The 13,205-nt window shown below is 60.5% G+C and overlaps 1 protein-coding gene across 1 annotated transcript in view; it reads left to right on the top strand.

The window, feature by feature from the left end:
• The window catches only part of RXRA (retinoid X receptor alpha), a 94,034-nt gene that overhangs the window by 57,429 nt on the left and 23,400 nt on the right, over positions 1-13,205 (top strand). Inside the window, exons 2-4 of the mRNA XM_068656444.1 lie at positions 2,242-2,507; positions 7,213-7,363; positions 8,224-8,403. Coding sequence (XP_068512545.1) covers positions 2,242-2,507; positions 7,213-7,363; positions 8,224-8,403 — 597 coding nt within the window. The remainder of the gene's footprint in view (positions 1-2,241; positions 2,508-7,212; positions 7,364-8,223; positions 8,404-13,205) is intronic.

Here is a 13,205-nt window from a genome sequence, read left to right as displayed (position 1 = left end):
GTTTTCCTCCAGCCGGGTGCGCACACGAGGGCTGCATCAGAGGCAAACGCTCCCCACCGCAGTGACGGGGAAGCTTTTGGGTGAGAAGGGAAAACTCCTGGGTGCTCAAGGTGCTGGAATCACAGCGCTCTGCTCCAGACTTCGGAACATTCTCCTATGGGATTTGGGTGAAAACACACCCAAACGCACGCCCGTGCCTAAAGCGCTTCTCCGTGGCGTGCGAGGTTCCTCCTCCCCGCCTCTCCTCGTGGGTTTTTTTTTTTTGCAGCCTGGCCGTGTTTCTCCACGCCAGCCGTCGGCAGCACACCCAGTTCCTCAGTGGGTGCGGGGGAATGCGCCTGCTTGCCGGGGGAAGCGCGTAAACAGGATGGGTGCAGGGGGCCGGGTGGGGGGCGCGGGCTGGGGAGCTGCTCCCCCCTCCTGCTCCGGGGAGACCTGATTTCGGGAGAGGTGCCGGGACAGCAGCTGAGGCCCCGCACGTGCTTTGCTTTCTGATGTGCTCGAGTAGGCACGGGCTGGTCGCCAGTAACCCGCCCCTGACCTCGCCTGCTTCGCTGCCTGAGATATTGAGGAGATGGGAAAGGCACGGCCGTGGGGCGCTTCCTTTCCCCCGCTGCCAGGTCAAGTGCCTGCTTCCTCCGTGCACCTTTGGGGCCGGGGACCCGGCGCATCCATCCTCAGATTCATCCCAGGGCATCTCCAGCCCTGTCCATCGCCTCGCTCCACGGCTTCTGGTGTTGGTGTGGCTCCTCTGGAGCAAGGCCGGCGGGGTCCCCATGATCAGCTGCAAAATAAATTTCACTCATTCCCCTCTGCCCCCTGGGAGCACAGGACAGGAGCGCAGCCCACATCCCGGGTCCCTGGAGTACTTGGTGGTGCCAAGCCCTGCTCCAAGCCCTATAAAAAAACCCAAAAGGCAGAGAAGTGGGGAGCATGGTCCCGATGTGCTAAACCTTGGGACCAGACCCCGAAAGCTGGAGGAATTTCCCGGGGTTCCTGGTGCGCCGCACGCACGTCATCCTGCCGCGGGTGACGTGAGGGCCGGCGGTTATCTTCTATCAACATCCTGCCAGAGCCCACGTGAGGCCAGGCCCCTGGGGACCGCGGGTGCTGTCTGTGGGGACGTGTGCCAGGAGGGTGGCACCGGGCTGGGTGCTTTGCCTGGCCGAGATGGGATGGGACACATGCGCAGAGCTGGATGCGTCCCCACTTTGGGGCTAATCCCCATTTTTTTGCAGCCCCATCACCTTGGGGAACCCGTTTCTGGTGTTTATCCGGGAGTTTAAGGAATTACCCATGCAGGGAGCAAGCCTCTCTCCTGGCACGTGGCATCTGTGATGCTTACAAGGGAGGAAGGCGCATGGGGTCCTGCTGGGGGGGGCTGTGCCGTGCGGGGGGCCGTGCACCTTGGGGGGGCTCGGTGCCGGGGCAGCACGGCTCCAAGTGGCAGTGCCCCGAGCAGGGGCAGCCCGCGGGGGTCTCTCGTGCCCCACTTGGGGCCAAATCCCCAGCAGCAGCTCCCTGTGAGCAAACCAACCCCTCACCCAGCCGCCTGCCCCTCTCTGGCTGCACGTTTGCAGGGCAGCTGGGGGGGTCCCTGGGGGTCCCACGGCCCCACCGCTCACCTCCCGTCCACCCCCCTGAGTCCCCCCGGGGGGCCACGAGCCTGCCCCCTTCCTCATCCAGGATTGTTTTGCAGGCAGCGTGACAGGATGAGGAGGAAATGTGCCAGGAATGGCTCCATGTCTCCTCTCCAGAGAGAATCGGGTGGCTATTTTTAAATGCCCCCCCCCTTCCTGCCCCCCGTCCTCCTGCTCCCCTGGGACGGCCGAGCCAGTCGGACGCAGAAACCCAACCAGCCTCTGCCGTGCAACCCCCCTGGCACCACCACCCCTGGTTTTCGGGGTGCTGCTGGGGTCCCTGCTGTCCCGTGCCTCGAGCAGCCCTGTTAGATCCGATTTGGGGTGTATTATGGGGTGGGAGGGGGGCGCCCCGTTCCTGGGGGCGATGCTGCCTCCAGGCAGAGGCTAGGGCTGGGTACAGAGGGTGAAGGGGAAGGAAGGCAGTGACAACTGTGTCTGGAGGCTCTCTGTGTTGAATTTGGGGTCCTGCAGCAGCAGGGGGGGTGGGAAGCAGGGCAGAAGGAGTTTGGGGGTGTCGGGAAGCAGCTGGGGCTTGCTGAGGGCAGAGCCTGCGCCGGGCTGGAGACTGAAACCCCGCTGTCTTCTTCCTCTCTTGCAGATTTCTCAAACCAAGTCAATTCCACGTCCCTGAACTCCCCCACCAGCCGGGGCCCCATGGCCACCCCCTCCCTCCACCCGTCCATCGGGCCGGGCATCGGCTCCTCGCTGGGCTCCCCGGGTCAGCTCCACTCGCCCATCAGCACCCTGAGCTCGCCCATCAACGGCATGGGGCCCCCCTTCTCCGTCATCAGCTCCCCCATGGGCCCGCACTCGATGTCCGTCCCCTCCACGCCCAGCCTGGGATTCGGTACCAGCAGCCCACAGGTAAGGGGAAGGGGATGGGGACGTGGCCGCTGCTCCTTTATAGGGGCAAGGACACAGCCGGGGAGGGGTGGGGGGGGGATGATCCTGGCCCCGTTGTGCTTCCCAAGCGAGCACGGGGAGCAAAACCCCCTCGCAGACATCCTCGGAGAGGCGGGCAGGCGCCGAAGGGTGGCGAAAAGCAGAAGCCCAAGGGGGAAATGAAGCCAGGGCTGCTCCAGCAGGGTGGGGGGACTGTGGGGGAGCAGGGCTGGATAACATCCATCCATCCATCAGCTGCCATCTCCTGCCCCCCCGCTCCTAGATAGGAGTGAAATGAGATCAGGGACTGCCCCTGGGTCTCCTGGGGATGGGCTGAGCTCGGGCAGAGGGGCTGGAGCCCCCCCTGGCACTGCCCTGTCCCCTTCCCGGGACCCTGCACGTCCCCTCTTGGTCCCCGCTCCCCGAGGCACGCACCGGGGGGCTCCCCTGCTTGCTGCCCCTCCTGCCCCTCACGGAGGGAGGAACCAGTGTTGGTTGGCTGAAGATTATGTAAAAAAAAAAAAAAAAACTCCAACGAGAGAGAGATAAGCTCTTTTTAAAAATAGCAGGATCGGGGCGAGCTGGCCAGCCCCCGCCACCTGTTGCTGGCTGCTCGCACGTTACATGTTTAGTAAAAGGGCAGATTAAGGAATTGGCTGCCACCTGCCACTCACTGCTGGGTTATTTATTCCCAGCCCTCGCCGGGAGTCGAGCACCTGCCGGCACCTTTATTTTTAAATCTGGGCCTGATTGCTTTCCAGCAAGAAGGGGGCTTTCTGCCCAGGGCTGGGGAGGGACGTGCTGTGCCGGCGGTGTCAGCCAGCCCTGGGGCTCCCCCGGGATCCAACGCACCCCACACCGCAGGGAGGTGGCTGTAGGGTTCCCCCGTGCCGGATCCAGCCCCTGACCCTATAAATTTGTGGGGTGCTGCCCCTGCCCGGAGCAGAGCCAAGGGGCAGGGTGGCAGTGCCGCCTCCCATCCCGTGACCGAGGGAAGGGGGAACTGAAACGGCTCCTGGGAAGGGGCAGCGAGAGCCAAAAGGGCTGGGAGAGCATCAAAAGGGTGGGGAAGGAGCGGGGAAGGGGGGAGGAAAGGGGCGATGTGGCCCCGGCTTCGATGGAAGGGCACGGGGTGCTTTAGGGGCGGAGGGGCTGGAGGAACCGAAATAAAACCCAGCGGCGGGGTGAAAAAAGGGGAAGTGAGAGCGCGGTCGGATGGTGCCGGGGAGCATCCCCGAGCCCGGCCGCGGCCGTATCTGAGGTGGTTTTCCTCGAGGAGGTTTCCAACCCGCTGGCTCCTGCCGGCTGTCCCCTGTCTGGGCGCCTCAGGGCCCTGGCAGCGGGCTGGGAGGCCTACCTGGGCCTGTGGAGGAGGAGGAAGAGGAGGAGGAGGAGGAGGAGGGGGGAGGAGGAGGAGGAAGAAGGGGGTAATGAGGCGTGTGGGCCCAGCCGCCGGGTGGGGCCGGCCCTGCTGGAAGGAGCTCGGTGTCAGCTGGCGGGTGCCACTTGCCATCAGGCCACGCCTCGTTGCCTCGTGTGAGGCAGCGGAGCAGAAGGGCAACGGGGACGCTGAGGCCTCTTCAGCCTCTTCCCCAGCTCCTGCCAGCATCAGGGTGGGAAGGAGACGTAACGAACCCTCAGCTCCCCCAAATTTGGGCTGGAAGGAGCCGTCAGCTCCCTGGATTCAGGCCGCTGTCCCTCTCGTTTCATCCCACGCCATGGGGCTCCTCCAGCCCCACACAAGACGTCAGCCTTGACCCCAAGCATCCCCTCCCCGCCTGGGAGCTCGCAGAGCCTCCAAACGCAGCCCAGCAGCCAGGATGCCCTACAAGGGGGTCCCCAGCACCCAGGGACCCCTCGCTGCTCCCCAGGGGGGGGATTTGAGGAGCTGGGTGCTCGCATGGAGCCGGGCACGTGCCGGCAGAAAGCCCTGGGGCGCTTTGCAGCGGGGAGCAAAGCCCCAGCCCGACCAGGAGGCTGTTTACTGGGATTTAACACGTCTTGAAGACCTCTTCAAGTTTCTGGGAAAACAATAATAATAGAAAAAAAAAAGTATTTTCAGTAAGAGATGACAGGGAGGGGCTTCCCACGCTGGATGTTTCTTCCTCTCCCTCCTGCTCGGCTGCTCGCAGCCAGCAGCAGCTCAGGGATGAGCAGGGAGAGGCCAGGAGCAGGAGCAGGCTTCTGCAGGGCTGCTCCCTGCCTTGGTACAGGGCTCTTCGTAAATCCAGGGGGGCTGCAGAAAGAGTAGGGTGTTGGTTTTTTTGTTTTTTTGGAAGAGGAAGCCTCCGAAAAGGAGGTTGCCAGTGGAACAGAGGGGACAGGATTCGGTCCCCGGCGCAATGAACTAAAAAGGGAAAGGAGAGGAGCCGAGGAGTCCCAGTGCACGGGGCTGCCACGTCATTCGGGAAGCGGAGCAGCAGTTCCCCTGGGTCCCCGGCTGCCTCGCAGGGCTGGAGCCATCCTGCCCGGGGAAGGGGGGGCAGAAACTCGGGGCCGGGGCCGTGCGGGCTCCCCGCGGCACGTGCTGCCGGCTCCGCGCCAGCCGAGAGGGGAAGGAGCGGGGCCGGCGCCGGGGCGGCGTGGGAACCCCACAGAACACGTGGGAACCCCACAGAACACGTGGGGCTTCTGCCGAAACCCAGGCGGGTGCTGCAAGAGGAACCCAGGACTTCTCCTCCCAGCCTGGGGCTGACTCAGCCCCGGCAGGCGTAGTGCTGATGCCCAGGGGGGTGGTGGGACCCCCGAGGACTGGGGTAGGGGCGAGGTGATGTGCTCACCATGTCTTGTTTTGCTGGACACCCCCCAGAGGGATGCTCGGATGGGCTCAGTGGGCTGCTGGGGCTGGGGGATGTGGTGGAGGATGGTTTATCTTCAGCTGAAGTCCTCTGCCCCGGCTGCGACGTGGCAGTGGCAGGTGACAGCGCGGCACCTGGCAAATGGCTCTGTTCCCAAAAAAGTGCTCCAGGGAGCGTTGCTCGAGCCAGTGACCCCAAAACCGTGGAGGGACGTGCCGCTGCAGTGCCTCTGCAGGTAGCTCGTGCCTTTCTCCTTGGTGTTGTCAGGCCCCAAAGGGCGATGCTCCTGGCCCCCCCCGCCCCATCGTGGTGGAACCGAATGGCCCCAAGCAGCTGAGAGCCAGGAGCGCGGCTCCGGGTCCCGCTGCCTTTGGTTTCCTCATCTGTCACGGGCAGGGCAGGAGAGGAAAACCCTTCACATTTCTCCGGGGGGGGGTTTGCCTCTTGCCTCGCTCCGCTCTGCGGTTATTAGTCAGCTGCCTGCCAAATATTCCCCACCAGCCTGGAGACTTGAAAGGCAGAGGAGCGGCTGCGCTCGTCTCATTGACGGATCGCGAGCCCTGGGACTTCCCTGAATTAATTTGTGACAAGTGCAATTGCCGAGCGTCTCTATTAAGGGAGGAGAGAGACAACAAGGCGAAGCACAAATCCTGCGGATCCCACCTGGATTTAATACTTGGCAGGGCTGGGGGCTCTGCTGCAGTCCCTGGCACTGCTCCTCGCTGCTGTTTGGGGCTGAACAAGCCTGGCTCTGTGCACCCCAGGGACACGTTTAACCCCCCCCCAGGGCTGGGTAGGGGACCCTGCTATGTCCCTGGCCCTTCTCGATGGGGCTGAGCAGGGAGGGCATCGTGGCAGCGGCACGGAGCAGCGTGCAGCAAGGTCTTTCTGATGACATGGTGCATAAAATCCGCTCGACCTCCTGGCGCAAAGAAAACCCCCGAGGCTGTGCAGGCGCAGACGGCTGCTGAGATGAGGACGCCGGCTTGTAACTCGGAGGCTGGGGCTGTAATCCTGTCCTCTCACACCTTCCCTTCACGCCTCAGTGGGCTGTGAGGGGCGTGCAGCCGTGGGCACAGGCACGGATGGCAGAGCTGGTGTGGATCAGCCCCGGCTGCACAGGTTGCTGTGATACTGCCACGGGTCCCCCTGACATCTCCGTGCCTCAGTTTCCCCTTGTGTTTGGGGGGATCACGGGGCCCTGCCTGTGATATAAAGCAGGAATCTTCTCCATCACCCCTGTCCCAGCTGCTGCTTTTAATTCTGCTCCTTTTTCCCTGCCTGTCGGGCTCGGCAGGGTCGGGATGGGAGCCCGGCGGGCTGCAGAGTGCCGAGCGGTGTCCCACGCCTGCCAGCTCTGCAAAGCCAGGCCCCGCTGCAGCTGGGATCTATTTATTTGCTGCGGAGCTTTCCTTTGGAGAGAGAGAACGCTAAAAGGAGATCTATAAATTGCCGAGCGAAAGCGCTTGTGTCCTGGCCTTTGTCATCCCTGCAAGCGCTCGCTCCCACGAGCCGTCGCTGCCAAGCATCCTCCCTGCCCTTTACACCAGGGGGAGGGCTGGGGAGCACGAGGAGATGTGGGGCTGTCCCGTGGTGCTGGGCAGCACAGAAGGAGCTCAGCCTCACGTTAATCCATGCCGGAGCATCTCCCATGGGGCTGGTGCTGGGAGCAGGACCCGGTGTCCCCCTGCCACCAGCTCCGAGCCAGGGCAGCAGACGAGCCCCCGGGCTTTGGTTTCTGGTCTCAGATGCCCAAATCCTCTTGGCTCAGCGCTGCGGGTGTGGGTTTTAAACTGTGGTTGTCCCCGTTTGAGGGGTGTCCCCTACTCCAAACGTAGCCCGCACATCCCGCCTGCACCCTGCTGAGTGCCCTGCTTTTGTCTCGACAGCTCAACTCGCCCATGAACCCCGTCAGCAGCTCCGAAGACATCAAGCCCCCCCTGGGGCTCAACGGGGTCCTCAAAGTGCCAGCACATCCCTCAGGAACGATGGCCTCCTTCACCAAGCACATATGTGCCATCTGCGGGGACAGGTCTTCAGGTACGGCTGGTCCCTGTGCTGGGTGCTGCTGCATTGTGGCCGGGGCACACGGGGACAAAAAAAACCCTATACAAAAGCCTCCCCAGGCTGTCTGCTCTCAGGCGGGCGCTGTCACGAGCCAGGTGAGATGTGCTCGCCGCGGCTCTTTGACCTCTCCCATTCTTCATCATGCCCTGACGGTAAGGAGAGAAGTAAACAATTTGTCCAGCTCCTCGGAGGAGCAAATCCCCCAGGTCACAGCTTAGCCAGCGGTGTTTTATCCTCGGCCCTAAGCAGTGCTGCCCCTCAGAAGGCTGGGCATTAGCTGAGCGTCCCTCTCTCCGCATCCTTTGATCCGTTGCTGGTCTCATCACATAGCACCAGATAAAAAGATGTGCTTCGCATGGAGCCTCTCCACTCATGGGAGATAAAGATGTGCTAATTCCCTTTATTCTCATGCTATTTTAAAAGCTTTCTGCTCTGTAAGTGCTCTGGCGTCTGGGTTTGGAGGTCCTTGGGGACCCCTCCTTGCTCTGTCGGGCTCGGTGGCTGGAGGGGGGCGCGTGGCGGAGCGGGCTGAGCCTCGTGTGCGGCGTGGGGTGCCCAGGGGGAGAGGGGGGACAGGGACGTGCCCCCATTTTTTGCTGTGCTGCATCTCCCTTGGTTTCATTCCCAAATGGTGGGGGCTTTTTCTGGCTTTCTCGGATGGTCTGGAAGTCAAGTGAAGGCAAAGCCGCTGCTCTTCAGCTCATGGTCACCGTGCCAAGAAGCCTCGGCTTCCCCCAGGCACTGCCCTGGGCAGAGCTGCGGGTCCCTGGAGCATCTTTATGCCCCCGGGATCCTCGGTGCATCCCCTCACCCAAGTCCTGTCCCCATTGCAGGTAAACATTACGGGGTGTACAGCTGCGAGGGCTGCAAAGGCTTCTTCAAGCGCACGGTGCGGAAGGACCTGACCTACACGTGCCGCGACAACAAGGACTGCCTGATCGACAAGCGCCAGCGCAACCGCTGCCAGTACTGCCGCTACCAGAAGTGTCTTGCCATGGGGATGAAGCGAGAAGGTAAGGCAGAGAGAGCCTGGCCCGGGCACCCAAGGGTGCTGTGTGTCCTGCAGGCACCTGTCCTTCCTCGGGAGGCTCCGGCACACTGCCGGGGAGCTCGCTCTCCTCGTTTTGGGGTTATTTTATGGTAGAAAACGCACCGAGAGCTTTCCTTTCCCACCTTTCCTTTCCCTGGAGAGAGGTGAGAAAGCTGCTGGGGCACGTTTTGGGGGACAAACCTGGCTTTGCCTTCCCATCCCATGCAGCCCGGGATGCTGAGCCCTGCAAACCCCGAGCTGGGCACGGGACGTTGCGCAAAGAGCCCACGGTTACTGTGCTGCTGCCTCGGAGAGGCTCCCGCAGCTGGTGCGTCCCAGCGGCTCGCTGTTTATCTTTCACACCTCTCACGGGGTGGCTGTTGGGGTGAAGGGAGTTATCGCCCTGCTCGGCTGCCTGCGGACACGGCCTCGGCTCAGGGCTCCGCTGCCCTAACCCAGAAAAATTCCCTAGCAGTAGCGATACTGTTTTTTTTTTCTTTTTCTTTTTCTTCTTGGGAGGATAAAGGAAATTCAGTCTTGTAAAAAGATCTCCCCTACCCTTACTGGAATGTAAATGTAGGATCTGAAACTCCCTGGCAGGGCTTCTTTTCAATGCTCTTTTTAAATGCTGACTGCACCTCTTTCAAACTGCTGGCAGAATAGGCTTTTAGCAGAGGCGATGTGAAAACGACCCCTCGGTGCTGCTCAGGTCTCCGGTGCCTTCTCCCCTTACATCTGCCGAGCACCCTGGCCTGGGGCAGGCGGGCAGAGCCCTTCCTCTGCCGGCTGCAGCGAGTGGTGCTCCCGACGTGTCCTTTTGGAGAGCTCTTGGTCTTATCCCGGGCACGAAATGCACCCCTGCTCTCCCTGGCCCCATGGAGTTTCATCCTTCAGAGCTCAAAATCGTGGCTTTCTGCCCCAAACAGCAACGGGTTGTGCACGGGGAGGTGGCTCTGCCAGGTGTGGCTGCGGACAGACACCTCGTTTGGTGGAGCAGCGTGGTTTGAGGGGGTGGACACGTTGCTTTTGTTAGGAACACGATGCACAGCGGGTACCTCCGAGAGACACCCCTGGGTGGAGCTTGGGGTGCTCCCGGCTCCCTCCCCGCCGTCACCCCCAGCAAATATTCATTGGAGAGGGGATTTCTCCGTGGCAAACTTCTCCTTGGAGAAGAAAACTGGTGCACGCAAGGGCAGAGGGGGTGCAGCCCGCTCGGACCCCCAGGACACACATCCAGGAGAAGCGCACGGAGACGAGCGGCTGCACGGCAGGGCTGCAGGCAGGCCGTGGGGCAGGGGAAAGGCAAAACCCTACAGACAGATCCACGCGGGCAGAGCCCGTGGCCGTTTGTGATCCTGCTCATCTCCTTCCCCTCAGCTCGCCCGTGCTGATCTCCTGCCATCGGGCACCTGCCTCGTGCCTACCGTTAGCGGGGATTGCATGGGCAGCACCATTAAAATTATAGCCCTATTAATTAATTTCTAAGTGGCGGTGGAATTCCCCGGGGAGCGCGTACAGTAGGAGGACTCTATTAATTCATCTTGATTAACATTATCACAATGAATACCGAATGCATTCGTAACGATCAGCCAATTATTTAAAAGTGTGACAGATGGGAGCTTCGGAACTCCACGAGGGCGCTCAGGCGGCGCGGGCTGATCTGCTGCCGGCGCTGCACGAGGAGAGCTCTGGAGAAGGGGAAAATCCCGGTGTGTTGGCAGCCAGTGGGTGTTTGGGGTAAAAACCCCGTGTAGGGAAAGCTGGGATAGCTGCCCTGGTCCCCAGATAAAGATCTCTCCTGTTACAAGCCTGGCAGCTCAGCGCCTCCTGCCAGGTTTGGAGATGTCCCAGGGCTGTTTTCAGACCTGAAAGAGAGAAGTTGGAGCTTGCTGAGCTTTGGTTTCGAGAAGCTCCCGGATTTCACGTGGGATTACCCACCTGATGTGCCAACAGAGTATCTCCTTCCCCTTGCATCCATCCCAGCTCACTGCTGTCCTGCAGGGCCAGCCGGGAGCCTTGTCCTCACAGCAGCCCTGCCGTCTCCACGCCGCCTCTCTTTTGGGGAGCAGCTTTGGGCTAAATCCCGCCCGGTAATTCCTTTTGCCCAAATGCTCGCTTAACAACAAAGCTGGCTTTTTATTCTCTCGTGTAAACTGTTCCATCTTTTAAGTAACAGCCGGGGTAATGGGCCTCATTTCCTTAAAAAATATCTCGCTCTGGAGACCTAATTTATAGCTACATAAACGCATACCAGACTCCTGCTGGGAAAGTCTCTCTCCTGTAGCCCAAAGGTATTTGGATGTCGTGGAAGTGCAGTAAAACCCTCTAAACTAAGGGCTAAGCGCTCCGGTGAAGAACTAAAACACATCCTGTGTGGCAGCGGGCGCTACTGTGAGCTGCAGAGCTACACTGGGAAGATGAGGGCTGCAGGGCTTGCCCAAAAACCCTGTGCAAGGAGGGTTAAAAGGCTCCTTCCGTAGCTGATGGGTTGGCTTTGAGCTCCCAGCACCCGGGGGGCTCCAGGTGCTTGTGCCAAAGGCAGACAGACCCTGACCCTGTGCTCCAGGGGGGGATCCCTGCAATTCCAGGGGGAATCCCAGGACGAGGGAGGCAGCGTGCGTGCGGTGGAGGGAGCTTGGGATGTGCTCCTGGAAGGACAGGGCACTGCTTCTGTGCCGGGAGGCTTGGCTTTTCCAGCCAGGTCTGGGGGATATTGGCTTCGAGGGGTGAAAGCCTGCAGAAGTGGAGGATTCCTCCTAGAGTGTGCACCTCCGGCTGCTCCCTGTTAAGGGAAGGGTGGGATGGATGCTGATAGATGCTGATGCTGTCCGAGCCTCGTGGATTCCGAGGTACTGAGGCGGTCATAAATAAGTGACTGGGAGCATTTTTCCCCTGTGAATTACTGCCAGCTGTGCGAGCCTTTGGTTTTTGCACTCTGTCTCCCACCGAATACCGGATAGTCAACAAAAGTGAGATTACCATCAGGGATCTTGACTAATGCAGGGATTATTGCTGTGGGGGTGGCTGTTTGCATCCAGAAGGCCAACTCGCTGCTTGATCTGTTCCTGATTAGGGTCTGAGGTGGGTCTCGGTTAGCAGAACAGCTTTGGAGGCTCTGCGCATCAGCAGCCGTCTATTTTACAGGAAAAAAATGGAAAGTGCCGTTGAGCTGGGGAGGAGGAGGTCTTGTGAAGAGATGGGAGCAAACACCCAGGGTCTTGGGATAACGGCAACTTGTGTGCAGGGCTGTTAGCTGGGGTTAGCTTCGGAGCTGAGCGGGGTCACCCGAGCCTGCAAACCCCCTGGCCCCATATTAGCAGCGCTGTTTTCTCCTGCAGTGGGGTCCCAGCCCCGTATCACCAGCACCAGGAGCAGGAAGCCAGCAGCGAGCAGCCCTTTCCCATGCTCCCGCAGCAGCTCGCAGCGAGCCCCCGTTGGGAACGGCACAGCCCGGCCCCCTCCGCCCCCACTGCTCCTTCCCTTCCCCGGGCAGCCCGCGACTCTCCGCTCATCCTGCCGAGACCGAGGCCGGCCGGGGTGGCTGGCTGGTGGTGAATCTCCGCCAAGAAGCCGTGTGAGTGACCCCCAAAGCCACGACGTGGCAGTGGTGGCCTCCAGCAGCCTCCAAGGCGCGATGCCGCAGCGCTCGGACGTCCCTCGCTGGCTCCAGGACCCCGTTACCCCGAGCTCCTGCAGGGCCGAGGGTCTTAACCCGGGGTGGGCTCCCTGCTGAGCCCTGCAGGAAGTTTTGTGCCTGCAGAACCTCAGCACCTCTCCTGGGAGCTGCCCCCATCACCCACTCAAGTCCTGAGGGACCCAAGTGTCCTCCCGTGTTGGCCAGGAGTCACTCGGAGCTCACTGATGTGTGCCCAAACCCCCCCTGCTGCATCTCTGCAGCCCCCGCACCTCCAGCCCCAGCTCCCGGAGCATCCTCGGGGCAAAAAGGAGCGAGAGGAGTCTGGGGAAAAAGAGCAGGAATTCGGGTCTCCCGCCTGCCCTTCCATCTGAACGCAAAAGCAGGCAAGTGGCCATACCCCAGCGAAGGGGCAGGGTTCAAGAGCGCAGTTATTTTTAGTAGTAATTTTGGAATGGAAAATGCTTTTCGGCTTAATGAGCTTGTTTCTTATATCCTTTTAAAGAGCTGCTCTTTAAAGCAGCTGGTTAAAGGATGCTGTTGTGTTTCTTTTTTTTCTTTTTTTTCGTTGTTGTTGTTTTGAAGGATACTTTGAAGGTTGAGAAAAAGGGTTTGGTTTCTGATTTTCTCTCCCTGCTTTGGCAGTGTTATACTTTGCCGTGCCCAGGTTGTGAGAGTGAAGTGACCTGCTCCTTTTAGCTTTTGTTTTCCAAAGCCCTTCCCTGTGCAGGCTGACTGCGTGCGAATATCTCCATCCACTCTTTAACACTCCATTTCCCTGACATCACATTTCTTAGCATCACGGCAGCATTTTACCTCTCTTAGCAATACCGAACACCATATCCAAGTGAAAGCGTCGCCGTTTATTTCCCGTACCGCAGCTTTTGAGCTTGTTCACCATAAAAAGCTGCATCTGGGAGACAAGGCAGGCACAGCCACACGAAGGCGAGGCAGGAGGAACACGGTCGGGATTGGTTTCCCCAGCCGTGGCGGCGCTTTCCATATAAACAGGTACCTCAGGCGTAAGCGCTTCAAGATGCCTCTGATGCACGGCTGAGATGCAGCTTCATAAAAAGGCAGCAGAGCCCAATAAATTCCACCGCTGGTGAAACGGAAATCCCCAATAACCCTCCCCCCAGCACTTCATAAAT

This window comes from Anas acuta, chromosome 20, assembly GCF_963932015.1.
Source record: "Anas acuta chromosome 20, bAnaAcu1.1, whole genome shotgun sequence".
NCBI lineage: Eukaryota > Metazoa > Chordata > Aves > Anseriformes > Anatidae > Anas > Anas acuta.
This window is presented reverse-complemented; position numbering and strand designations above follow the sequence as displayed.